Source organism: Chelonoidis abingdonii, chromosome 25, assembly GCF_003597395.2.
Source record: "Chelonoidis abingdonii isolate Lonesome George chromosome 25, CheloAbing_2.0, whole genome shotgun sequence".
Classification (NCBI taxonomy): Eukaryota; Metazoa; Chordata; order Testudines; family Testudinidae; genus Chelonoidis; species Chelonoidis abingdonii.
This window is the reverse complement of record NC_133793.1, coordinates 3,348,165-3,374,111: the sequence shown is the minus strand read 5'-3', so window position 1 is coordinate 3,374,111 and position 25,947 is coordinate 3,348,165. Positions and strand designations below refer to the sequence as shown.

General features: G+C 51.4%; 1 protein-coding gene across 3 annotated transcripts in view; it reads left to right on the top strand.

Moving 5' to 3' along the window:
* The window catches only part of LOC116817044 (protein argonaute-1), a 207,907-nt gene that overhangs the window by 174,209 nt on the left and 7,751 nt on the right, over positions 1–25,947 (top strand). Inside the window, exons 2-15 of one of the 3 annotated variants that reach the window (XM_075060734.1) lie at positions 433–580; positions 7,087–7,270; positions 8,611–8,731; positions 9,519–9,700; positions 10,684–10,820; positions 11,709–11,843; positions 12,305–12,392; positions 14,375–14,522; positions 15,324–15,443; positions 16,638–16,760; positions 17,748–17,881; positions 19,400–19,584; positions 20,535–20,694; positions 22,165–22,255. In XM_075060734.1, the coding sequence (XP_074916835.1) occupies positions 8,627–8,731; positions 9,519–9,700; positions 10,684–10,820; positions 11,709–11,843; positions 12,305–12,392; positions 14,375–14,522; positions 15,324–15,443; positions 16,638–16,760; positions 17,748–17,881; positions 19,400–19,584; positions 20,535–20,694; positions 22,165–22,255 (1,608 nt within the window). In that variant the 5' untranslated portion in view covers positions 433–580; positions 7,087–7,270; positions 8,611–8,626. Of the gene's footprint in view, positions 1–6; positions 581–7,086; positions 7,271–8,610; positions 8,732–9,518; positions 9,701–10,683; positions 10,821–11,708; positions 11,844–12,304; positions 12,393–14,374; positions 14,523–15,323; positions 15,444–16,637; positions 16,761–17,747; positions 17,882–19,399; positions 19,585–20,534; positions 20,695–22,164; positions 22,256–25,947 lie in introns of those variants that run through there. The other 2 variants (XM_032766786.2, XM_032766785.2) reach the window with 2 other exon arrangements.

The window sequence follows — 25,947 nt, the reverse complement described above, 5'->3', positions numbered from 1 at the left end:
GAATTTTAAAAATCCCCTTCCTGTTTGCTCAGCCAGGTGTGGAGTGCAATCAGTGAATCTTTCCAGGTGACCATGCCTCCACACGCCAAACAAGCCCCAGCATGGAGCAATGGCGAGTTGCTTGACCTCATCAGTGTTTGGGGGGAGGAAGCTGTTCAGTCCCAGCTGCGCTCCAGCCGGAGGAATTACAATACCTATGGGCAGATATCAAGGGCCATGCTGGAAAGGGGCCATGACCAGGATGCGCTGCAGTGCAGGATTAAAGTGAAGGAGCTGCGGACTGCCTATTGCAAAGCCCGCGAGGGAAACCGCCGCTCCGGCGCTGCTCCCATGACCTGCCGTTTTTACGAACAGCTGGACGCGATACTTGGGGGTGACCCTACTGCCAATCCGAGGACCATGATGGACACTTCAGAGCTGGGGGGAGAGGAGGAAACCGAGAGTGAGGGTACTAGGGTGGGGAGAGACACCCCGGAGTCCCAGGAGGCATGCAGCCAGGAGCTCTTCTCAAGCCAGGAGGAAGGCAGCCAGTCGCAGCAGCCGGTACTTGGTGAGGGACAAGCAGAGGAGCAGGTTCCCGGTAAGCGGCTTTTATTTTCAGGATGGAAATGTTTTGGGAGAGGAGGGGGGGGTTAGGGCTGCATGCATGCATGCCTAGATATGGAATAGCCCATTGATGTGGTCTATCATGTCGCGGTAATCGGTCTCGGTAATCTCGTCAAACGTTTCAGCCAGAGCGTGGGCAATGTGCTTGCACAAGTTTATTGGGAGAGCCACTGTGGTCCTTGTTCCAGTCAGGCTAACGCGTCCGTGCCACTGTGCCACGAGGGGTGGGGGGACCATTGCTGCACACAGGCAAGCTGCATAGGGGCCAGGGTGGAATCCGCATTGCTGTAGAAGACTCTCCCGCTCTTCCCAGGTGACCTGGAGCAGCGAGATATCTTCCAGAATCAACTCCTGTGGAAAATGTTGGGAGAGTGTTCAGTGTAGGTGCCCCCTGCAGCTGTTTGCTCTCCCCAACGCAGAGAAACCTCAGTACAGCCCTGAAGCAATCAGTCCCCCGTACTCACCATTTCGGGGCTCCTGTGGATTATGTGTGCTCTCTTTGGTATGGGAAAATTTATGCTAAAGTGAAGACTGTAAACTCCTTCACTGTGTGGGAATAACTGTCTGAGATATAAACAATGCTGCCTATGTTAAGCGTTGCCTTTTTTGCCTTTCCACAAGCAACCTTAAGTTCTTGGCTGCCCATGTTATCAACAGCTCAAAGACTCCAAAACCTCCGGAAGAAGCCGCAAAAAAGCAAAGACGACCTGCTGCAAGCAGTCATGGATCACTGTGCCAGAGAGAATCAAAAAGTGCAGGAATGGAGGGAAAGGGAAAGCAGGATCCGCCAGAGAAACGCAGCGGCCAGGAAGAAAAGCACAAAGCAGCTGATAAGCATCCTGGCGTGCCAAGCGGACTCTATCCAGGCGCTCGTAGCCATGCAGGCAGAGCAGTATCGCACCGGCCCCCCGCCATCCCAAAGCTCTTTCCCTTGTGCCCCAATGTCAGCTCCAAACCCCTTTCCTCAGCATTCAGGTTCTTACCTCCACCAGCTGCCTCCAATACCTGAAAGTTCACCAACCAGCCCTGAGAACTATGACCCTTACCCTCTGCACTCAACCCCCATCACCATGCAGTATAGGCATCCTGAAGTGCAGCTGTCATTGCACAGCACTCTAGACAAGACATATTCAAACCTTGACTGTACGGTCCCACCGCACCCCCCTGCCCCTTTTAGGTTCCCCCCAAAATGTTGTGTGTCTGCCTCAAGAAAGTTATGTTCTTTTCAATAAATGAATTCTTGCGCTGTTGAAAAACAGTCTTTATTATTTGCAGAAGTCAAAGTTAACCATAGCCAGGAAAGAAACAGGCACTTGCAAATGCAGCTTAGAAAAAACAGATTCCTACTAACATTGTAACCACTGCACTTCACTCCCTGCAAACACGAAACATTACTGTTGGTTTTCAGCCTCAAATTTCCTCCCCAAGGCATTCCCTAATCCTTGAAGCCCTGTGTGTTGGGGCTCTAGGAGAGCCTGCTCTTTGGCTGTGCCCAAATTCGCCTTCCAGCTTTGAAAAAGCACTCGAGGGAGCTCGCATGCCTGACTGAGATTTTCACCTTTCCCTTCACCAAATATTATGAGGGGACAGCATGCGGATATAACGAGGGATTGCTGCTTTCCGCCAAGTCTAGCTTCTTACGAGATCGCCAGCGCCCTTTTAAATGGCCAAAACACATTCCACAGTCATCGGCACCGGCCTCAGCTGAGTTGAACCGGCTCTCGTCCTGTCAAGCTTCCCTGTATACGGTCATGAGCCAAGGCATTAACGGAGTAAGCGGGTCTCAAGGATCACCAATAGGATTCAACGTCCCCTACTGTGAAGTGTATCGGTCTGCGGAAAGTCCCTGCTGCGCTTCTGACAGGCCAGTGTTCCGAATGAGCATTAGCAATCTCATGCACCTTTCCAGGCCAGCCCTGTGTAAATGTCATGAAATGCCCACGGTGATCCACAAGTGCCTGGAAGAACATAGAGAGAATACCCCTTCCGATTAATGTTACTCGTGCTAGGTAGGGTTGGTGCCAGATAACGATATGCTATCCCATCTATTCGCCCTTCCGACATTAGGTGGAACGTAACCATTTATGCAAAGCCATCCACAAATCCTGCCACATTCCGCAGAGTCACGGTTTCTTCTTAGCAGAGATGGCTTATGACCCTGGTAAATTGCATCAAAACGATTCCACGGTCAACTTTCCTACTCCAAACTGGTTCCGACTGATTGGATAGCCTTTCTGGAGTTGCCAGCTTCAAAATTGCAATAGCCGCCACTTCCTCCACGGCAGGGCAGCTCTCATATCGTTCCTTGCCGCGCGGGTGGGGGCGGTCTTAGCACACATCCATGAAGATGGTTTGTCTCATCCGAAGTTCATTGCAGCCACTCTCGTCATCCAGACTCCAGTTGTGATGTGATTCCCACCCTCAGTGCTTGTTTCCCACAGCCCAAAAGCGGTGGTTCCATGCCGCCGGCATTTCCGTGGAGTCCGATGCAATTTCGTTTCGGACGTCAGGCCACCTTGGTATCGATCGGTGGACCCTCTCACCTGCGTCTTAAGGACAGGTGAGTCAAACCTGCCAACCTGATGTAGTGCGCAGATCGTCCAGACCTCCTCAGCAGTTTGAGGGCTCCATTCCCACAGAAATGCCTGCTGCACAGAACCTGAGAGATCAAGATGGCGCCAACAGGACGGAAAAAACAGGGATTGCTGGGATGTGAAGCGATGCATCACGGGGCATTGGGACAGGAAGCAGAATGACCCGCCCCCTTCCCACAACCCACTGCGTCAAAATGGGACGAGATGCTCTGTGGGATAGCTGCCCATAATGCACCACTCCCAAGACCGCTGCAAATGTAGCCACACTGCTGCGCTGGTAGGTGTCAATGTGGCCACACTCCAGCACTTTCCCTACACAGCTGTACGAAGACAGCTGCAACTCCCAGCGCTGCACATCTGCAAGTGCAGCCAAGCCCCAAGAATTGAAATTGGGATTGCCTAGGTTCTAATCCTTTTGAAGCCTTAGGCAAGGTGGCTTAAGTTCTGTGTCTGAGGCAGGAAGTCGGTATGCTAGAGATGACAGGCACAGTATCTCATGGGTGTGGGAAGGGCTGTGGAATAATTGCTTAGCCTTTATTGTTAGATCTGGTCATGCTGAGCAAATACATGAAAAGGATGGAAAGTGGGGTTGCTTTTGAGACTGAGAGCTCATTGGAGCCTGTCTGTGAGTCCTGCTAAGTGTCCAGCACACTGTTAGGTACTATTAAAATAATAGTTCCCAGAATGAGCCTCATTTCTGTTCCTCGGAGCACAGGCCTTCCTATATCTGTCCGCCAGAGCGGGGTTCCTTCCCCATTGTGTTTGCTTCTTGCTTGTAAATCAGGCTGGGGACAGGGTGCTGGGAGATTGGGGCTAGTCGGATTCCTCTCTGCTCGGCGGGGACAATAGCTGGTTGTGCTGTGGGGAGCTATCCTGGGGATTGCCAGTGGGGCCTTCTCCGCTGTGACTCTGACGCTGAACTCTCTGTGACCTGGCTGGGAATCAACCCCCAAGCTTGGTTCACGTGTTTGATCCCAAGTAAATATTCAACCTGGTGATATGAATTCCTAAAGAGAGGAACGTGCCTGGACTAAAACACCTTTAGTTTTTCTCTCTTCACCTGTAAAATGTTGCAAATGCCCTGTGCTCTGAAACCCTGACATGGAGACACACAATCTCCTTTGCTTTTGCTATAAAACATCCTGTCTTCCACCTGGGGCTACTAGGTGAGGGGTGGGAGTGGATCAAAGCAATGAATGTGACTATTGTGCATTCCCACTGCTTCTGCTCTTTTCCCTTCCTTGTCTGGGTAAGGAGTTTGCCTCTGGGGATTTGCCCTTAATCCTCCTACATCCTTATCTCTTGACCATTCAAAATTTGAAGAACAATTGTCGGGAATTACTGGTATTTATCACTCGTTATTGGTATTATTAAATCATGATTGGAGGACTTCAGTCGCTCAGCCAGAGGTTCCGAGTCTATTACAGGAGTGGGTGGGCGAGATTCTGTGGCCTGCGATGTGCAGGAGGTCAGGCGAGAGGGTGGTCTCGTCTGAGTCTGTTACTTACTACTGCTAATAGTGTTTGTTATGGCAGTGCCCAAAGATCCCCATTGTGCTGGGTGCTGTACAAACACACGTGAAGAGACAGGCCTTGGCGTGCAGAGCTTACTGACTCGGATCCAGCCACGTGGGAGCTGGGGAAAGGAGAGGCTTTGCTAATGTTTAAGTATAAATCTATTCAGGGGCCTCTGAGCTACTGTCCCCATCTGTTTCCTGTGTGGCCAGTGTCTACGTCACACACATTCCCCACCACACTTGTCGCTGATAGACCCCTCTCAGTGGCCATGTCAGCGGCGAAGCTAAGGGGGAGAACGGACCATCTTCCCCCGCTACAGAGGGTTCCTCAAGCCTGACTCAGGCATCCTGATGGGGGATGTAATAGGGGACCTTGTGCATCCGTGGCCTGTGCCTGCTCCGTGAAGAGGGCTGTCATAATGGTGCTCCTCACTAGCAATATGCCTAGCCCTTTGCTGCACCCCCACAAGCCAAATGCCTTTGATAGTCCAGATATATGGCAAAGCAAACTAGGGTTTGGGCTGCTGGGAGTGGGGAGTGAATGGTGGCTGGCTTTCTGTTTTCAAGCCGTCTCTGAAGGGCCTGTTCCTGCCATGCCTTCCATCTCCATACGTAGCTTGGAGCAGTCTCTCTGCTGTTGCAGAGTGCTGAAATCTGTTGCTCTTTGTGTGAACAATGTATAAAGACTCCTCTGGGGCATTGGCATTCAGTGCTGAGGCCGACTGATAAAAGTTCTTTTTGCTTTCAGGCTGTGGGAGAGGGTCTTTGTTCTATGCAGAAGTCATAGTGGTCCCTCGACCCTTGCAGTGAGGCCCTCCTGCTGTGAAACAGGGTGCAGATGGCGGTCTTGAAAGCTCTTGGGATTGTTTTTAGTTAATCCACCCACTTAATTGCTTATGAGATCACACAACTTTCAGATGCAAAGCCTGAAGCTTGTATGTGGCTCCTCTAGCAGGCCTCTGTCATTGCCAGAGGCAGGCCCCTTGCTAGCTTTATACTGATGCCAAAGATGGATTTATTTATGGGGCCCACTTCTGGAGGGTTTGCTAAACAATGTCTCCCTCCATCTCATTCTGAGAACCATCAAGACTTCTGCCTCTGTGCTGCAGTGCCTGGTTTGGGAGTTGACAGGACCAGAGTCTATTTATAGGGCTGTCCTTATAACAAAGCATTCCATTTGTGATAGTCCAGCATGGATCATGTTTAACTTTACCATCACTTCCTTGCAGCTGAGCAGACGTGCCCTAGAGGCAGGCCAGTGTTTGCCCTTCTCTACATTTCTGTGTCGGTGAGTGCCATCCGATGGAATGGAATCACTGGAGAGGTTCAGGGAAAGATTCCAAGGGGAGAATTTCCTGCTGGGAATTAGGATGGGGTGGGTGGTGAAGTATCAGCCTTTCCAGTTTTGTAGTGTATCTAAATGTCAAGTGTCCATAATCCCACATGCCCATCTGCCTCAAACGCTCAGTTAGCTTGTCATCAGTGCCACGGCTTGTGGAAAAAGATGGTTCTTGGCAGAAATGCAGGGTTGCACTTGACCTTCCAACCACCAAAGAGTGTTTCATTTTCCAGAAGTAGTGCCAGGAGGGCTTTTTGTTACTAGTGCTGGCTACTTGTGTCTTCTGTGCAGCATAGGAAAGATCAGTATGCAGCTTGGGAAAATTACTGGCTGCTTTCAGGCTCCTTTTAAAATAGGCATTGGGCACAACCAGGCCCCTGGCACCCGAGATAACTGAGTGCTACCCTGGGTTCCCACTCTGTAGGTCTGAGCAGCAGTTCATGTTTCAAGTGTACTTGTGATCAGGGCACGTGACTGGGAACCAGGATTCCACCCGCAGTTCTGTCACCATCTTGTGTGATCCTGGACAAGTTGGTACCTCTTGGTGCCTCAGTTTTCCCATCTGCAAAATGGGGGTATTTGCCTACTGTGTGGGCAGTTTACTGTGTGGAAGGTGCTCCAGATGCATGGGTGAAAGTCACCACAGAAGGGAAGCAGTCAGTGTTACAATATGATGCATTGGCTGGGCTTGGCAGTTGTAGAGAACAGGGACCCAGTGACCAGTGAAGCCTCTTCCATCTCTCACTGCTCTGATCCTAGTTTTGAAGTTGTAACCACCTCTTGCAATGCTGTAACTTAGTAAACGTCTGTAAAAAATAACTTGCAATCACATTTCCTCCCCGCATCAGGACTTCAGAGAGACTGAAACAAAGAAGAAATAACATATTAGAGAAAACAAATGTCATCTGATAACGAGAAGCTCTGAGTGCTGCTCCTCTGGCTCTGGCCCCAAAAGCTTCACAGTCCCTGGCTGCTTATTTATTGTGGCCTCCCCAGATCTCCTGACCTTCCAAATGTCTCTTGTTCCCTAGCCGCAGGCACTTACCTGCCACCCTTGCAGCAGGTATTTCAAGCACCACGTCGGCCTGGGATAGGAACCGTAGGGAAGCCTATCAAGCTCTTGGCCAACTATTTTGAAGTGGACATTCCCAAGATCGACGTGTATCACTATGAAGTGGATATCAAGCCCGATAAATGTCCACGTAGAGTCAACAGGTAAGGCAAGTATTAAAGGATTCAGCACTCTTTCCCGATTCAGCTCCTTTGTACAGAAGCAGTGGTTGTGAATGCTGTTCCCTTCCTGGAAGGAGTGCAGTGTGGGGGAAGCACCAGAGTGAAGCTTCTGTGATCTCTGGTTTCTCCGCACTCTGGGATGTGGAACAGAATGTGCAGAAGTTTCTGCAGTTACTAACTGTGCCCAAGACCATGTGAAACTTCTGGGAGCTCTTTGCAAAATCTCCTGTAGTTTTTTGTTGCTTTTTGAAGTTCAGTGGATAATGTGATCTGGGTGTGAGAACACGAAACGTCGCCTTTCCCCAGCAGAACCAATTTTTCAAACACTGTCCCTTCAGTGTAAAAACAGGGTCAGGTTTGAATGTGCAACAAGATGCAAAGCGCTCCAGATTGCACAGTGATTATTTTACTCGCCTCTAATTGCAGTGTGGCTTGTGACACACGGATTGCTTTGTTCTGGAGCGGTGCTGCTCCTGGCTGGGGCAGCAGAGTGAATTCTACTAGCATGTCTGTCTAATGGCATCCATGTTCACTCTAGACACTGAGAACATACAAGCTACAGCTGTATTTCTTCTTGGATGTATCTAGTACGCTCTCAGTCCAATGTGCTCCAAGCCTTCCTGTGCTGAATGATGTGGGCATTCCCCCAGCTACGCAGATGGCTGACCCACAAGCTGGCACGTAGACCTGTACAGTCCCAGCTTTCCTGTGCTGCTCAGCATTTGTTCCTGGCCCTGATGGTTCAGGAGATCCTGGACTGTAATACTGTCCCCGGTCCCTCAAAGCAGCTGGGCTATTTTGGCAACGGATGCAGACTTAAAAATAGCAAGCCCCAGACCTTGGGCCAGTGTAAGTTCTTGATCCCCTACTCCCCTTGCCCCCAGCAGCTTATTTAATTCAGAGCTTGGGAGACCAGTGAGCAGATGCCGCTGTTGTTCCCTGGCCATTTGGCAGCTTGTGTATGTGTAGACACTTTTCGCTTTCCCCTGCCCTTGTGATAAGCTCCTCGGGGCTGCCGCCTGCTCCGAGTGCACAGATGCACATTCCCGGATGCCTTGTAACCCTATTACACCATCTCTGATTTGTCAAGATACCAGGCAAGACGCACACCCATTCATCTGGGGGCTGAAGGGTTGTCTGATTATTTCTGACCTGCCTGAGGTGCTCCTATTAAATCTTGAGATGGCCCACGTTACAGTAATTTTTATATGACCTGTTCTGTCCCAAGAGGCTAAACTGGGAATCAGCCAGCCAAATAAATGATCCAGTTAGCTTTGCTTTTCTCTCCTTCTTCCTTTCTCTTGCCCCCCTGTTCTCTGTAGGGAGGTTGTGGAATACATGGTGCAGCACTTCAAACCTCAGATCTTTGGAGATCGGAAGCCGGTCTACGACGGGAAAAAGAATATCTACACCGTCACTGCCCTGCCCATCGGAAACGAACGAGTGAGAGTGGGGACCAGAAATTCCTGGGGGTGGCCCAGCCAGGGGTACTTGGTGCTCCCAGGAAGCACCTTTGCATAAAGATCGAATGGGAGCATGGTTCAGGCTGTAAAAAGAAAACGAAAGGATCTGGGGGATGGGAAGAGAGGTCCTGTTCCCCAAGCTTGTGGTCAAGGAGTTCAGCCCACAGATGCTCCTGGTGCGAGTGGGTGAGCTCAGACCACGTCTTTGCGACTGGCTGCCCGTGATACAAGGGAAGTGTCACAGTGTCATTTTGCTGATGAGGCGACTGAGGCACAGAGGTGGTTGTTTGTATTGTGTTACTGCCTAGCAGTGTCAACCAAGCGTGCTGCCTAGAGATTGCCTAGACTAGTGGCTAGAGGTACCAGCCAAGTTAGGGGCCCTGCTGCGTCAGGCTGTGTACAGGAGGCGATCCCTGCCCTGTAGAGATTATTGTCTAAATAGATGACCCACAAAGGCTGGGTGGGGAAATCGCAGGCAAAGAGCAACTGCTCAAGGTCATTCATCTGGTCAGTGCTAGAGCTGGAACGAGGACCAAGGACTCTGGGACCCTGCTGTGTTTGCTGGACCATGCTGCTTTTTCTAGCTATGTTTTTTTCCAAGGTTGAAAGTCATATGCCCTGAAGGGGAAGAGGTGGGTGTGGGTATAAAGGAGTGCTGCAGCTGGAGGGAGAAGACCTTGCTGCAGTCTGGCTAGTAGCGTTCTAATGACTTCTCCCCCTCTCTCCCTTCGCCCTCCCCCCTGCCTCCGCTTCCCCTCCTGCCTCAGGTTGACTTTGAGGTAACAATCCCAGGGGAAGGCAAAGACCGGATATTTAAGGTCTCCATCAAGTGGATGGCGATTGTGAGCTGGCGGATGCTCCATGAGGCCTTGGTGAGCGGGCAGATCCCCGTCCCGCTGGAATCTGTCCAGGCGCTAGATGTTGCCATGAGACATCTGGCATCAATGAGGTAATCTGCTCTCTTGGGTGCTTGGGATAGGGTGATGTGTCCAGGGCAGGAGCAGCAGAGTCCAGAGGAGAGCTGGCGTTCATCGGAGTGGAACTGCGTGTGCTGGAGAGACATGGGGGTGTTGCCAAGGGGGGCTGAGATCTCACAGGTCAGGTCAGGTCACGTGTAATAGTTACAGGTTGACTGCCTTGCAAAGCAAGCAAATGGCTTGTGTGTGTGGTAGCAATGAATGCAATTCCCCAGGCACCAGTCTCTCCTGTTCTTTGCCTGGGGCACAGCACAGCCTGTGGGCTGGGATACTTGGGTCTCACTGTGGTTGTTGGGGTTAGCATGTGGGATTGGTGGTCTGTGCTGTCACTCTGCCTCCAGTGCTGCAAGCGCAGCCCTTGCACCCGAGGGATGGAGGCGTCTGGTGGGTCCGTTTCTGAGATAACCATCTACTGCTTTGCATCTTTGTGCTTCCCCCCTACTGAGTGAGGGGGAAGATGCTTCGGCTCAGCATGGCAGTGCTCGTTCTCTAGGCCTAGCAAGGCGATTAGCTAGCTCTCCCCGGAGCCCTGTGAGGAGGCAGGGAAGTTTGAAGAGGTTGGAATTTCCAAACTTGAGTGCCTAGCGTTTCTCAGCGGTCTGCATTTAGCCACCTAACTTCTGGCTTGACTTGTCCTCTGAGGGGCTGAGTGCTCCCAGTCTTGGTGTCTTCAGGAGATTGTAATCTCTATGGGGCAGGGACCCTCCTTTTTGTTCTCTTTGCACAGCACCTAGTGCAGTGGGGCCCTGCTCCACAGCTGGGACTCCTATGTACTTCTGCGGTACAAGTAATGGGACTCTATTTTGGCGCCTCCACATGGATGTAGGTGACTAAGTTATAAAAAGTTTTTAAGCCTTTCCCAAGGGCGTGCAGGCTGACTTGCAGTCCCTGTTCCCGCACCGTGGATTGCTGACATTGCTTTGAATAACATGAGCCTTGTTTCCCTGGTTTGCAGGTACACTCCTGTGGGCCGTTCCTTCTTCTCCCCTCCTGAAGGTTACTACCACCCTCTGGGAGGGGGCAGGGAAGTTTGGTTTGGGTTCCATCAGTCGGTCAGGCCTGCCATGTGGAAGATGATGCTCAACATTGATGGTAACTCCCCTTCAGTGCTGGCAGACTCTCACTTCACCCACTAACTTGCACCCTCTCTCTCTCTCCGATGTGTCCCCCTCAGGCGTCAGTGGTGCTCGCCTGCCGAAAGGCAGTGCTGGGCAGAAGAGGGATTGATTTTTGGGTGCATCAACGAGTCTGAGCCTGGGTCTACAGGCTCATGGGGCTTGTGCTGTGGCACTGAAATCAGCCGTGCAGGCGTTGCAGCTTGGGGTGCAGGGTTGGGTTCAGAGCCCAAGCTCCAAGCCAAGCTGCAGCGTCTGCACAGCGGGTTTTAGGGCTGTAGTGCGAACCCAAGTCTGCGGGCTCCGAGACTTGGCTGCAGACCCAGCCGTGTATCCCAAGGCACTAGTTACAGGAGTGTGGTATTTGCTGATTGCAGTGTGGAGGATTGTGCTGTGAGGGTGCGCATTTCAAAGGGGCTCAGTGCTGGCCTAACTGCACCCCCTGAATTGGTGGGAGCATCCCAGAGGACTTCAGTAGGGGTAGAGCTAGGGGAGGGCCAGTAGGGTGCTAAATGCAGCTTCTGGTCAGGCGCTTTCTACTGCAGCCAGCAGTGCTGCGACCCTTGGCCAGTGCCGAGGATCTGCACTAGAAGAGGCGAAATCTTTTGACTGTCCTTTTGGGCCAAGGGGCAGATTTGTGCGTGTTCAGACACTGCCTAGCACAGTGGGGCCCCACTCCTGACTGGCGCTGCCCTTCTCACAAGCTAGACTGACCACAGCAGCCTGGGGGGAATGCATGCTAGGTTGTGATGACCCAGTGTTGGTTTAGGGCAGGACCCAAGATGTCGCCTGCAGTTAGTGAGTGTCTAGTACTCTTAAAAGAGAGAGGAAAGATCTCCATGTCTCGCACGCTCCTTCCCTGCAGTGTCGGCGACAGCCTTCTACAAAGCCCAGCCCGTGATCGAGTTCATGTGCGAAGTGCTGGATATCCGAAACATCGATGAGCAGCCAAAGCCCCTAACGGACTCGCAGAGGGTGCGCTTCACTAAGGAGATCAAAGGTAAAGAGATGAGGCACTCCACTGGCAAGGGCGCACGCAGCAGCTCATGTCCTGTGAGTGGATGGGAGGGTGTTGAGATCCCAGGATACAGAGCAACTTTCTGCCTACCATGGTGAAGACACTGACCTGGGACTCAGGAGACCTGGGTTCTAACTCCAGCTCTGCCTCAATCTCTTTGCAAACCTGGGGAAGCCGCTTCTTCTCCCCTCCCAGTCCCCTGACCCCCATCTGTAAAACAGGGAGGATGATGAAGGTTGTGCAGATGCACTCTTTAACTCTTAGCACCCTGGCATCTTCACTTGCAGGCAAACGTGCTTCAGAGGGTATGTTTGTCGATAGCCAGGTCTCCAAAGGGTTAAGGATTTAAAGCACATGTGGAGTAGACAGGATGCTGGTCAGTGAAATGCTTGGTGAGTTCCTGACATTGATCAGAGATTTGCTGTCTGTCTGTCTCGCATTAGGTTTGAAAGTAGAGGTGACCCACTGTGGGCAGATGAAGAGGAAATACCGAGTGTGTAATGTTACCAGGCGACCAGCCAGTCACCAGACGTAAGTCGGGGGTTGGGGAATTGCCTTTGGAAAAATCTGAGCCCTTCTCTTAGTTATTTAGCAGCTGCTGGTAGTGTTAGTCAGATGCAAAAGGCAAACTAGCGTGTGATGGTAAAGGGAGCTCTGGGGTTCAGTTCTCTGCAGATGTGCTGCCCAGAGGGACCTGCGTGGCTGCATGTAGCAGGTTTGAATGACGGGAGCTGGGTGCAGAGGAGGAGTGGGAGCTGTGAGAGGTTCTTACACTCTTAGGAGGCACGCAGCAGAGGGCATGAGTTAACTCGCTGTCAATCTGCCCAGTTTGCATCTCTTTGAATTTGGCTTTGTACTTGGTCAAAAATAGACACTGGAGAACAGAAGGTTTAATCAGGAGGTAAATTAATCCCTCAAATTATTTGCATGTGCCCATAAGCATGCACACAAGTAGAGACGGTTCCTTCCTCAAATAGCTTTTCTAGGACTCCCTAGCCCAGCTACATTTCTCCAGTAACCTGTAAAATGCACCAGGAGACACTTGCAGAAGTCCACTATTGCTACAGATCTTCAGGGTCAGCGCTGTGCATTGGGAACTGGCAGTGAATGAGCTGTGGTTGGTCCAGGTCCCCGTGTGTGATGTATTAAATGGGAATTGTACCAGCCTTTTTTGGTTGCCACTTTCTCCGGGGTGTCCCCTGCACTGTAACTAGAGCTGCTCAAAAGATTTTTGTTTAAACATTTTGTGATGAAAACGTAAACTGATTTAGTTGGGTAGATCTTTGTGGTTTTTGAAAACTGAAATCTGCTCACCAGAATGATTTTTCGAAAACCAAAAACTTAAAATACATTGGAAATACAATAAAATACATTCGTGGGAAAAACACTTATTTCACAATTGCCTCTGAAAAATAATTAGTGCATTTTGGCCAGCCCTCGTTATAGTTCTGATGCCATGGGGCTGTTTCTGAAACTTGTTGGGTTCCCCAGTAAATTGGAAACATCAAAGGTAAATATGTGGGAAGAACTGATCCAAGTGCAGGCAGTGGCTCCGTGGAGGGATTGGAGTTTGTTCCTCGGGAGATCTCCCCTGTGTCTATCTTTTAGCTCAAGGAATCCCTTTCTGGACACTTGCCTCCTGGGCCAAGCATTGCTGCATGTGTTCCTTCTGCACCCGTTGCAGAGCGCTTTACTTCCTCAGCACCAAGTGCTCCCAGCTGCCTCCCCCTATTCCTTTAGTATCTTTAATTCCAAGATCCCTTCGAGGGACTTTAACTTGAAATGTTGACCAAGGAGGTCTTGGGCAGTCAGTACTGAAATAATGTGATGTCTCCTCAGGGGCCTTTGTAGCTTGTTCGGCTTTCTAATTATGTCCCATTAAGAATATTGGGGTGACTTCAGGTTCTCCAGAAGCTCTTTATGGAGCTGGGAGATGACTGGTGCAGGTGGAGTTTGTGTGTCCCAGATTCCTGCCATTGGTTAGGCAGCATCATTTAATTCTGTGCAGCTTAGCAGCACGAGTTAATTCTCCACTGGTTCGGAAGTGTCACATCTCCCCATACCCCTTTGACCCTTCAAGAGTCACTGTCCTTTGGCAAGAAGGGATACACTGGTGACTTTCCTCTTGAACCCAGCTGTGCTACTGCAGGGGGCAAATGAGCAAATATAAATCCTCGTAACCATCAATTTGTGTACCCAGCAATATTATGTGCAATGTCTCCTGTAAGAAAAGGATTTTCCCCGATTAGCTCCTGAAATCCGTGCTTGATTTGTGGACCTCAGAGCAACCCGAGGGTCAGGATATTGTGGTGCAGGCTTGCTGTATGTCCACCTCTTTGCTTTCTCTCTCCCTCATTTGTTGTTGGGGTAAGTTTGCCCCGCATGCTCAGGCGCTTCAACCACTGCTTTCAGTTACCTTCGCCCCAGGCAGAAGGGAGAGTACTCTGGCGTGGGAAGTGGGTAGGATTTCTTGTTGAAGTAGGTGCATCCTGAGCATCCCCCTCATCTGCCAGGTTCCCCTTGCAACTGGAAAGTGGGCAGACAGTGGAGTGTACAGTGGCTCAGTACTTCAAGCAGAAATACAACCTGCAGCTGAAATACCCCCACCTGCCATGTCTGCAGGTCGGCCAGGAACAGAAGCACACGTATTTGCCCTTGGAGGTGAGTGCCAAGTCACTGCTAAAGGGGCTGCCAAGGCCTAAAGTGTTCTCCAGGGCCTCAGGGAGACCAGTCCCGGGTGACTGTCGGTCGGGAGGGGTGGGGAGACTGCGATGTGCTCGTCAACCTGCCAGCCTTCCCCCTTAGTCCAACCTGAGCTGGACTTGAACTGGTAACCTGGAAGTGAAGGTACCAACCCCTTGGTGCACTAGCGGCTTGCAGAAATGCACAATGAGCAGAGAGTGAATGTTTTGCACCACAAAGAGGAGAGGGAACCTGGCCCGTGTCCTAGAGTGTGCAGCCAAAGACCACAGATCTAGTCTGACCTCCCTCTTCTCCCCCTCCCCCAGCATCCGCACGCCAAACCCAACCACCAGCATTAGACCACAGCATTACCGCCCTCAGGACAGTAAACTGCTGTGCGCCGCAGGGAGGGGCCGAGGCTAAGGGGAGCCCCCCTGACTGGGTCTAAAGAGAGCTGCTTCCAGGAAGCAAGGACAGCAAAGTACCTCAGCAGAGCAGCGTTCCTGATCCGGCTCCTCCCAGCAGTGTCTCCTGGTGCAGGAACTCTGACCAGCCCTGTTGGCAGTAGGGCTTGAACCCAGCTCCTCTGATCTCAGTGGCTTTGTTTCAGATAGGGCTGTGACTGGCTCATCAACTTTTGTCTGTGGCCCAGGCACCACTAGAGGGGGCCAGAGCAGCACGCAGAACGGGTGTAGGTTACAAGCGCTCAGGACAGCTAACCATATGGGTCTTCTGACATGCTTCTGGCTGCTGTCTCCCGCCCTCTGCCCTGCCCTGCAGGTGTGTAACATTGTGGCAGGCCAGCGGTGCATCAAGAAGCTAACAGACAATCAGACATCAACCATGATAAAAGCAACGGCGAGATCCGCCCCAGATAGACAAGAGGAAATCAGCCGACTGGTATGTAGCACTTCTCCCTGTCCTCTGGGAGGAGGGTTTGGGGAGGGAAGAGGAGCATCCTCCCCAAAAATCTTGTGGGACTCTGAGCTGCGTCGAAGCTGACTGTCATGTAGTGCATGAGTGGCGGAACGGCTGTAGTAAGATGAGCAAGTGAACGGTGAATGGCACACACAATAGGCCATTCTGCTGTTACTGGGGAGTAGCTATGAGCCATTCAGGAGAGCGTAGTGGGGTAATGATCTGATTAGTCTATTGCCATACTGTACTAGAAGTCCCCTTTCAGAAGCCTGTGTATTTATATACAAATAGAAACTCTCACAAATCAAGTCAGCTCCCTCTGTGGCCATGCAGACTTGACGTGCACAGTGCAGGAACCTGTTATTGGTGGAATCCTGACCCAAAAGAGCTAGAGCGAAAAGCAGAATAAAAGACTAGAGAAATAAACCTGACCCCTGAGAGCCCATGGGGCTGAGATTATTAGTAAGATCCAGAAGGATTTTCTACCACTAGGAAAACTTCTCGCCAGCCCTTCAGGGGACATGCTACCCATGGCACTTATCTGGCTGCCCTAATGCTCTGCAGCTGCCTGGGGCGGCTCTTGGGGAAAATCAGGGAGCACTGGGAGACTGGAGACTCCTCTTTGCCCAGATGGCAGGTGGTGAGGGGTTGGTGGTTAGTACATTACTCTAGCATAGGTTTCTGGGCTCCAGAAGCCAGGGATGTTTGATTATTCTACTGGTACATGTAATATGGGTTTCTTGACACACTGAATCTCTGTTGTGAAGCTTTAATTCTTAGGAACAAACTCTGCTGTCAGCTGCACTGGTATAAACCCAGAGTTAGCTCCACTGGGGGGCAGTTTTGAGAACAGAGTTTGGCCCTTAGTTTTAAAATCCCTGCCATGTCGATGACCACAGAGAATTGGTATGGCACCTGTTCCCTTCAGCCTGTCCCAGATCCAGATGGCAGTCGTCACCTTCTTGCATCTGACAGTGAAGGTGTCTCTGACTAGCAGCCTCAGCTTTGCCCATTCTGCTCTTAATGGGTCAGTTTGGTCTTTATCCAGGGCTGCAAACCAGCTCTGAGCTACTGCTCAAAGGTTTAATGCCACCACTGTTGTGCCCATACGCTGGCCAAAGAGACCACACCGTTTGCTGAGCACTATAAGGAACTGAAGTGGTGTCTTTCCCCCAGATGAAGAATGCCAGTTACAACCTGGATCCGTACATACAGGAGTTTGGGATAAAGGTGAAGGACGACATGACGGAAGTGACGGGGAGGGTCCTTCCAGCACCAATCTTACAGTACGGAGGCCGGGTAAGCCGGATTGTGTCGTCGCTTGGACACCTCTCTGTTTTCATGCCAGAGGGGAAGTCATTACGTTGCAATCTGGGGCTTAGGAAGTTCAACAGCCTGTGGTTCTTTGCCCAAAACAGAACAGAACCGAGTGTTCAGTTTGTGCCTGAAGGCTGAGATTTCCACAGGAGTCTTGGAGGGTTAAGTAATAAATCCTTTTGATAGTTCCAGCCTACATCATCTAAAGAGAGGGCCCCTGTTTAAGGGGGGACAGAGAATTTCTTGCAACTGGGATATTAAAGAGGTGCAGATTGGGTCTGCAGTTTTCTTTTCTATTAACTTCCTTTGGAATAGAGTATTTCCTTAACTGGGCATTAATGCTGCTTTAATCAGGGCTGAGTGGAGCTGGGGGGCACATGGGGCTGGGTGGCCCAGCAGGTGGATTGTTTGGCCTTTCACTTCTGCAGATCTTGGTTCAAATCTGACATTTATTTTTTGCCCTGTGGGTCTCCCAAACCCATTTCATGTGGGCCACTCGAACCAATACAGAGACCACCAAATCTGTATCACATGGGGCCACTCAGCAGTCAGATGGGAACAGCGTTGGATCACGACCAGCCCAGGCTGGGTTAGAACCAGTCATCTGAAGAGTGAAGATTCTGTATCTCGAGACCAAGCTCCTGAGCAGCACATTTAAACCTCAAGGCCTGTGAAGAAGTTGCGGTCTGAGAGATTTCTGCAGTTAGATTGTTGTCCTGCATCCAAGGAATGGGGAGAGGGGGCAGAAAATGACCCTTGCAATATGATTGCATGGATCACTTTGTCCAGGTACATTCCTGGCCCTCACAGCTGGGGTATCTGGGAGCCCCTTCCATTACTCTCCAGATGACCTTGCTCTTGCTCTCTTCTCCAGTGTGATCTCCCATGTAAAAAGGGGTTTTTAGCAAGGAAGTTGCCTGGCGGGTTGGACTTTGCGGGGTGACCTCTATCTGATTGCTTGCCTTGCAGAACCGGGCGATTGCCACTCCCAACCAGGGCGTGTGGGACATGCGGGGAAAACAGTTCTACAATGGGATCGAGATCAAAGTCTGGGCTATCGCCTGCTTTGCCCCCCAGAAGCAGTGTCGAGAGGAGGTGCTGAAGTAAGGAGCTGGGCAGCCTGTGGTAGGGGCTGGGGGAAGAGCAGGGGCTGAGGTGCATCCGGTGTGTGAGTGTCCCCTACTGAAACATCTGCTTGGCTTTTTTAAACTGCAGCTTTGTGTACAGAGCTGGAAGCTCTTTTAAATGTAATGTTGTTCTCCACTGACACCCCTCAGAGGCCCGGAAATGTACTACGTATTTGTCACCCTCTGTCTGGCAAACATGAGTTTATTTCCCCCATTTCAGATTTACGCTGGAATTTAATATAGAGTCTTGGTTTCCTTTATTAGATCTGCACCCTCCCACAGCTCAGACTCTGATTCTGGTTCCCATGAGCTCCCTCTGCTGTCTCCAACCACGCATAACACTATGCACCCTGCTCTGTGCCCTGCAGAATAAGAGGCTATGGTGGCTGCTTCTGGCTTTCTCTTCAAATGGGAGAAGCAAACTTAAATTTAAAAGGCAGAGAACTTTCTCTACTGCTCTGAAGGGTGTTTTAACCCTTTGGTGGTGCTTCTTGGAAGTGTGGGTCTCTGGCAATGTGCTGTCCCCCAGCACCGCTGATGTATTACGGAGCAGTTGGATGGCTCGAACAGCCTCTCCATTGACCGACAGTACTTAACTCTTGTCCTTGGGAAAGGGTTTTCAACTTGAACTTGGGTTCTGTCCTCTGTTAAACAATGGAGAGGAGCTGAAGTGTGGGAGAGGCTGCTTGGTGTCTGACTTCCGATCTTAAACTCCCAGCAAACCCACGGGTGAATCACATCCCGCTTCTAGGTGGTGTTCTTCCCATTCCCCCTGCATATTTGCCTCTGGCCTCACTTGCACTTAAACTCCTTGCACTGTTTAGCCATAAATGAGACACAGCTACTGGGTGGGATAATTGGGATATTTCTGATTAGGTTTAATGGGGACACTTGGCTACTTGAGTTGCTGGTAGTCGAAGGGAAGCTCTGTCTTTTGTGACCTCTCTAAAGAGCAGATGAAGAGTAGCCATCCTGAGCTGGCAGGCTTTCGGGTGTGCCTGCTTCAAACTGAAAATGTGTAAGGCGACTGGATGAGCTGATCACATGCAGAACGCCAACTTCTCCCGAGTTTGGAAACACATGAATGAGTCACATCAGCGCTCCCAAAACTCTGGAAACCCACCAGCCCGCAAGGCAAATCTGCTCGCCCTCACTTTCCTATCATATGAATAAAAGCTGCTTGTAACTTGTTCACCGTCAAAATAAATTCCTCGCAGCGTGGGCAAGGAGATCTTTGCCAGGCTAGATCCGTTCAGCTGTTACACATGTCAGTCGTTCTGCACTTGGCCAAAAGGCATATTGATTTAGGGCTGGAGGTGACTCCCCTTTTCCATTCCTCTTGGGATCAGTCAGGCTGTGGTGTCACAGTATCCTGCTATGTAGTGGGAATGGAATGAAGCCTTTCCTGTTCCATGCTGCACACGCCAGCTGCTGGCTGCTCAGTACTCCGTGTTTAGGAGTTTAGGACTGACTTCTCTTTCCCTCCTGGCATAGGAACTTCACAGACCAGCTGCGCAAGATTTCGAAGGATGCAGGGATGCCCATCCAAGGCCAGCCATGTTTCTGCAAATATGCACAGGGTGCGGACAGCGTGGAGCCGATGTTCCGACACCTTAAAAATACCTACTCTGGGCTCCAGCTCATCATCGTCATCCTGCCAGGAAAAACACCTGTGTATGGTACATCCATGTGGGGAGGGCTGCCCTAGAAATTCTTTAGTCTCTTGTGTCAGCTGCTCCGCCCAGAAACCATCCACTCCCGAATTTGAGAACTGATCTTGCAGGCTGCTGATTCCCATCTCGTGCTCTGGAGCCAGGATGAGGGGAGATCCATGCCAGTGTTGGCTAGAAATGTTTCGTGCTAAAAAGAGAAGGATTCCGATTAAAGCAGCTTCTTGTGGTATTGGGACATCCCCTCAGGAGCATTTGTATCCCAGCCGTGTCTGTGTGTTAGCCATTGGGATGACTGACATAGGAGCATGCGGCTTCTCCCTCATTTGACGTCTTTACATCCCAAATTAATGTCTTTCTAAACGAGATGCAGTAGCTCCACCAGAAGTTCTGGGCTCAGTGCAGAAATCGCTGGGTGGGGATCTCTGGCCTGTGCCATGCAGGAGGTCAGACCAGAGGTTCATAATGGGCCCTTCTGGCCTTAGACTCTGTGAATAAGCATGGCATTCAGGAGTGCTGTAACAGCTGAACTGCTCGCAGAGATGAAATGGTGCAAAGCGTCTGGGATTGTTAAGAGCCACCTGGGAACACGGGTAAAGAGAGCTGTTCTTAGAACAGCCTTGAATCTATGTCTTGTCTTCCCACTCAGTGATTTGCCTCCATGTGCAAAGCCTGCCGCATAGCGCGTGTGGTGGTAAGGCTTAAAGGGTCTGGGTGTCGGTGCTGTACAGGCATTAAGTCTCTCATCTTAACGCTGCAGTAGGGCAGAGTTATCCCTGCTCTGCAGATGGGTGCACTGAGGGGCAGTGGTGAAGTGACTTGCCCGAGGTGTCTCTGTTTGAGCTGGGAGTAGAACCCAGGAGTCCTGGCTCGTGGCCCCTGCTGTCCCTGTAAACACATGTACTTTTGGGGCCTTCTTTCTGAGCAGTGGGATTAACACTCTGCCTCTCTGCTGGCAGCGGAGGTGAAGCGTGTTGGAGACACGCTCCTGGGGATGGCCACGCAGTGCGTTCAGGTCAAGAATGTGGTGAAAACCTCGCCGCAAACCCTCTCCAACCTCTGCCTCAAAATCAACGTCAAACTGGGTGGGATCAACAACATCCTCGTGCCTCACCAGCGGTATGTACGAGTCCCCTGCCCACCTTGGGCCCCAGCCACAGTGGGGTGGGCTTGCCCCCCATGCCCTCCACAGCCTCCCTTCCCCTTTATCCCTGTGGGCTCTTTTCCTCTTAGAGGACTTTATTGCAGCCTCTCTGCCCTGGTGAAGAGGCCAGGAGGGGAGCTGCTGCTGGAGAGTAATTCAGGGCTTTCCTCCCTCCTGTTTCCCAGCACGCTGCTTCTGCTCTACTCCTGTGGGGCTGGGATCAAGGGACCAAACCAGGGTCCCCAGCAGAGTCTGCTGTGCCAGCCTCTCTCTGTCTGGCCTTACTAGTAGGAGAGCTTGGCAAGTGGCTGTTAAAATTCCCTGTCCTGACTCTGGAATTGGGGGGGATGAAATACAACCCAGGTGCTTCCTTCACATGAACCTGGAAACTGAGTCAGCTGCAGAAATGGCCATGGAGACTCCCCCTCCCTCATTGCTAGAGTCACTAGGCATGTTACCAGCACTGATTGAACCATGTCAAAAGGGCATTGGAACAGATCAGGCCTCAAAGTAAACCTTTCTCGCCTTAGAGCGAACTCCTCCCTTCCTATCCCTGAGGGAAAAGACAAGTCTTGCAGTGTATCCTGAAGGTCACTGAATCTAGCCTCCAAATCAAGGCAAGGAAATGAATTGCAAAGCGGGAAGCCCCTCCCTGAGAATGCTCTGCCACCAGTCCTCCCCTGCAAAATACCTGAGCTCTGTGCTGCTGCATATGCCACTAGCTAGGCTGTGGCCACCAGTCTAATTTCGTAAGAGTCAAAAGGAGAGAAATTTGAAGTGTGTTCCATGTAAATAAAGAGTTCCCACTCTGCAGTAGAGGCAGCTTATGCAGCTGGTGAAGAAAGTTAGTACAGGCTCTGTTCTGAAAAGGAATCCCTACCACCGTCAGATCCTGGGTCTTTATTTTCCTCTTCGTCACGAAGATTAATGACTCAGACTAGGGCCCCAGTTATGCAAAGACATAAGCAGATATGTCACTTCATACATGTGAAACACATGCTTAACTTTACCCAGTGTGTCAAGCCGACCACATGCCTAAGCGTTTGCAGGATTGGGGCCTAAATGTTTGGTTTGGGTTTGTCACGGTATTTCCTGTTTGCCCTCACTCACCACTGAAGTCTGGTGTGAAGATGCCTCTAAACCCGAACAGCTTAGAGATGTGGCTGATTTGTGACACTTTGGGGGGGCTGATGCACCAAGCCAGGGTAGAGTGAGCCTGCAATGCCATTAGCAAAGATCAGGGCAAACCACAGGAAAAGGCAGCGGCTGAGACGTTTTCAGACTAGTTCGTCCTACCTAGGCTGGAGTCCAGAGAGGGTTTTCCTTGCTGCAGTCTGCCCTTTCCCTATAACTCAGTGGCTACAAATGTGACTAACCCCACACAGTCTGTGACTCTCTGACTGGAATAGCTGCAAACATTTCCACTGTCTCTTCTCTCCAATCAGCTCGGCCGTCTTTCAGCAGCCAGTGATCTTTCTGGGTGCCGATGTCACCCACCCACCAGCGGGGGATGGGAAGAAGCCTTCCATAACGGCTGTAAGTTGCAAAGTCGCGCTGCGTCTGGAGCTGCCGCTCTGGTGGCCTTGGGGGAGGGTTGGCATCAGCACGAAGCCGAGGCTGTGCGCTTCGGCTGGACCCTTCAGCCTGTCCAGCCAGAGCAGTCTTGCCTAGAATCCTTTAGGCAGGTAGGCAGAGGCCAGGCTTGTCTCTGAGCCCTGTGAATGTCATGGCTTCGATGTTGGCGCTGTTGAAATGTGAGTCCTGGGGGGGATCTATGTGGAATTCCTGAGCAAGAGACTGGCCACGCCCGGCCCCATGGGGATGAACCCAAGGTTTGGTACCTGGCCGTGGGATTCTCCAGCCTGTTGCTGTGCTGCACATGGGGCTGCTCGGGGGCTCGGACTAGGGGTGCTGGGTGTGTGGCAGCACCTCTGGGTAGAAGTGACAATAGCAACCAAAAGCATTACAGTTTGGTTCAGTGGGCTTCAGCCCTCTCCCTGCCCCGCCACTGTCAACATTGTTCTCACATTCCTGCCCCTGGGCCTCTGGTTCTTGCTGCCTGAGCTGCAGGGGAATCCCAGCTGCCAGCTCTTGCTGCCTGAGCTGCAGGGGAATCCCAGCTGCCAGCTCGGCGTCTGACTGAGCTCCCAGCCTGGGGGAGAGGCGGATGAGCTCTGATGGCCAGCACCAGCTGGGGCCTGTGTGCTGAGTGCTGGTGGGGTGAGCAGTGCTGAACCGACAGGCCCAGGGAAGATGCTTCACGCACATGCTGATATGGAGTAGGGCTGCTGTTAGATGCTAATGGGGAGCACAGTCCCACCATCCCTGGCCAGTGCTTGGCCTCCTGCCAACGAGAGAGGGGTGGGCGAGTGCTGCTCGGGGTGGTTTTGGGACTCAGATCCTGGCCCCAGACCTCCCCGGGTCATTTCACAGGTAACCAGCTGGTTAACAGTTTGGGCTCGGTACCACCTTGAGCTGAGTGTGAACTAAAGGTCCGTGCATCCTGCTGATCCTGTGACACATCAGTCTGGTCTCTGCAGTTCCTTCCAGAGCTGGGCTGGAAGAATCGATCTGATCTTCCCGAGACCTGCTAACTTGCTGCACTAGCTCTCTGGGGATGTCCAAAAAGGGCTTTTCATCCAGGGGAACTGGAGTCCGTCCGTGTTCAGAGCAGTCACCCATCCCACTCTCCCATGCAGAATGTCAGTGGGGCAGAGAAGCTCCGTGTATCAGCTCTTCAGGATGGGGAGCTTGTCCCATTGACTGAGCTTGGTCACGAAGGGCCCAGTGCATTAACTGTGCTAACAAAGGGAAGAGCCGCCCTTCTACCGAATCACCAGCCCCACTTCATTTTGCCGCTGGGCTTGCCTTGTAGATCTTCCACTCGAGTACAAGCAGGGCTTAACTTCTCTAGCTGGAGCCGTGAATTTCAGTTGCAGCAAGCCAGGAAGGTATGGCCTGTGCCAGGGGAGCAGAGCCCTCTTTTCTGCTACCTGCTGAGAAGTCAGCAGTACTTAATCAAGTGCCAGGAGTGTGGCTTGACCTTGAGCAAGACCTGACGGAAGGCACCGTCCCTGCCTGGTGGGCCGAGGCAGCCAGGGCTGGCATGGTACGAAGGGAAAATGAAACAATCTGACAATGCAACAGCTTGCCCCTTTCTCAGGATTATAACATAATGCCCACTCAGTGTCTGTTCCAGCCGAGGAAGCTGTGGGGTTCGCGCAGCGCTCTTTATAACGGAGCACGTCTGGATGTTCTTCATAAACCCTTTGCCCTCCAGGATTCAGAGCTCAGGTTTTCCTTGCCATGCGAAATCATCTTGGGGAGCCTTCCTTCCTTATTAATTAGGAGGAGGCAGGACAACAAGTGCTTTTGGCCTTTCTTCGCACTTGTAGGCAGGACCTGGAAGAGTAGAAAAGAAATATAAGAAATCACTCTGGATGTAGGGCATGGCAGTCAGTCCAGTTGTTTCTAATGGTCTTACCATGGGCTTGTAAGATAAGGTATCTAGTCACTTTTGCTAGGTTTATAGTAATATTAGTTTATGCCTCCCTAGCAGCTTGCTTCAGATACCCTGGCAAGGTAGATTATTATGCCCATTTTAAAGATTTCTCTCGGATAGAATCAGGTGTGTTCCATGTATAGGGTACCTGAGTGTCTCGGTATCCAGGTTTCCAGAGGAAGTATATGTGGTCCAGAGAGGTTGAAATTTGTCTGGTGCCGCCAAAGAGATGATAGGAGAGCTGAGAGTAGATTCCCCAAGTCCTGACTCTCCTTGGCTCCTGCTCCTGACTGCTAGAGGAGGCACTTGAACACATCACTGGATATATTCAGTGCCAGTCCATATGGTGTAGACACCCTTGACTTAACTGAAAAACACATCCTGCCTACAAGCTCCTTTCCCATCAAATAATTCCCTACTCCGGCGCTTGCAGTTCCCTCCCAGCCTGGGGGACAGCGGGGGTTATGACTCCTGAATTGGATTCAGTCTGTTTCAGCTGGATATGGTGGGTTGGGGGCGTGAATCCCAAAACATGCTATAGTATAGCAATGAACATCTATCTCCAGTAGTAGCCTCTTGGCACTGGCTACCTTAGGGTCTATCTGAACTGGAGGCTGGAAGTGTAATTTTCAGGTCAGGTCGACATACCCACGTTAGCTCTGATGGGGCTAACGTGTCAAAAAGAGCAGCAGAGCCACGAAGGGGGAAGTGTCAGGATGGGGGCTAGTCACTCTGAGTAGGATCCCATCTGCAAGCATCGGTACGTACTTGGGCGGTTCTTCATGCCTCCATAGCCACGCATCTTTTAGTCCACTAGGTTGATCAGAGCTAGCGTGGGTGTGTCTTCTCCAGCTGGACATTGCATCTCCAGCTGATTGATGCTGCTGATCCCTGCCCAAGTGCTGCAGCCTCAGAGCCTTTGGAAAGAGGGTCAGTAGCTCTTCGGGCAAGAAGTCTTGACTTGGAAGTTGCTCCCTCGTGATGGGGGAGAGAATCGTTCTAGCATCAGTGGCGTGGCAGCCTCCGCCGCATCCCATTCCGGGACTCCAGGGCAGCTTTGTTCTCTTGTTACAAACTCCTCTCCAGTGACTCATGCCGTCCTCAGGGCTGCGTCACAGTCGAGTGTGGCTGCTCTTGGCCTTCCTGCCCCTGACATTTTCAAGGTCTCCTTTTCAGAGCATGTTCTTGCTGGAACCCAGGCCAGGATTGCTGCCTAGCAACTGGGAGAAGTGACGGGTGACTCAGACCCACGTCACTTCCTTAGGAACCAGAAGAGCAGCAAGCAGCGGAGGCAGATTTTGCTGGCTCTCTGAGATGCTCCGTAGTTCCGAGCTTGAGTGAGTGCATTCAAGGACCGTTCACCGAGGGTTAGCAGAGTCCAAGGGCCTGCAGATGCCTTTTAAAAACGTTTATCCAGCTAAGAGTTGGTTATTGGGCAGAAATGCTTCCTTTGATCATTCCTGGACAGCTCAGAATGCTGCCAGGATGCTCAGATACCATGATGATGGGCATGGGATAAGAACCTAGCTCTCAGATGGTCATTAAACGGATTTGAATGTAACCTGTTGCTGCAGCAGCAGCATTTCAATAGAGAGCCTGGATCTTTCTCTCTGGAAATCATTGTCCCCTGGCCCGACAATATGATATGTAGCATGTGCAGCTTCTTATCTTGGGGTTTCAAAGCACTTTACAAAAATGGGTAAATGTCCTTACCTCCGTTCAGAGG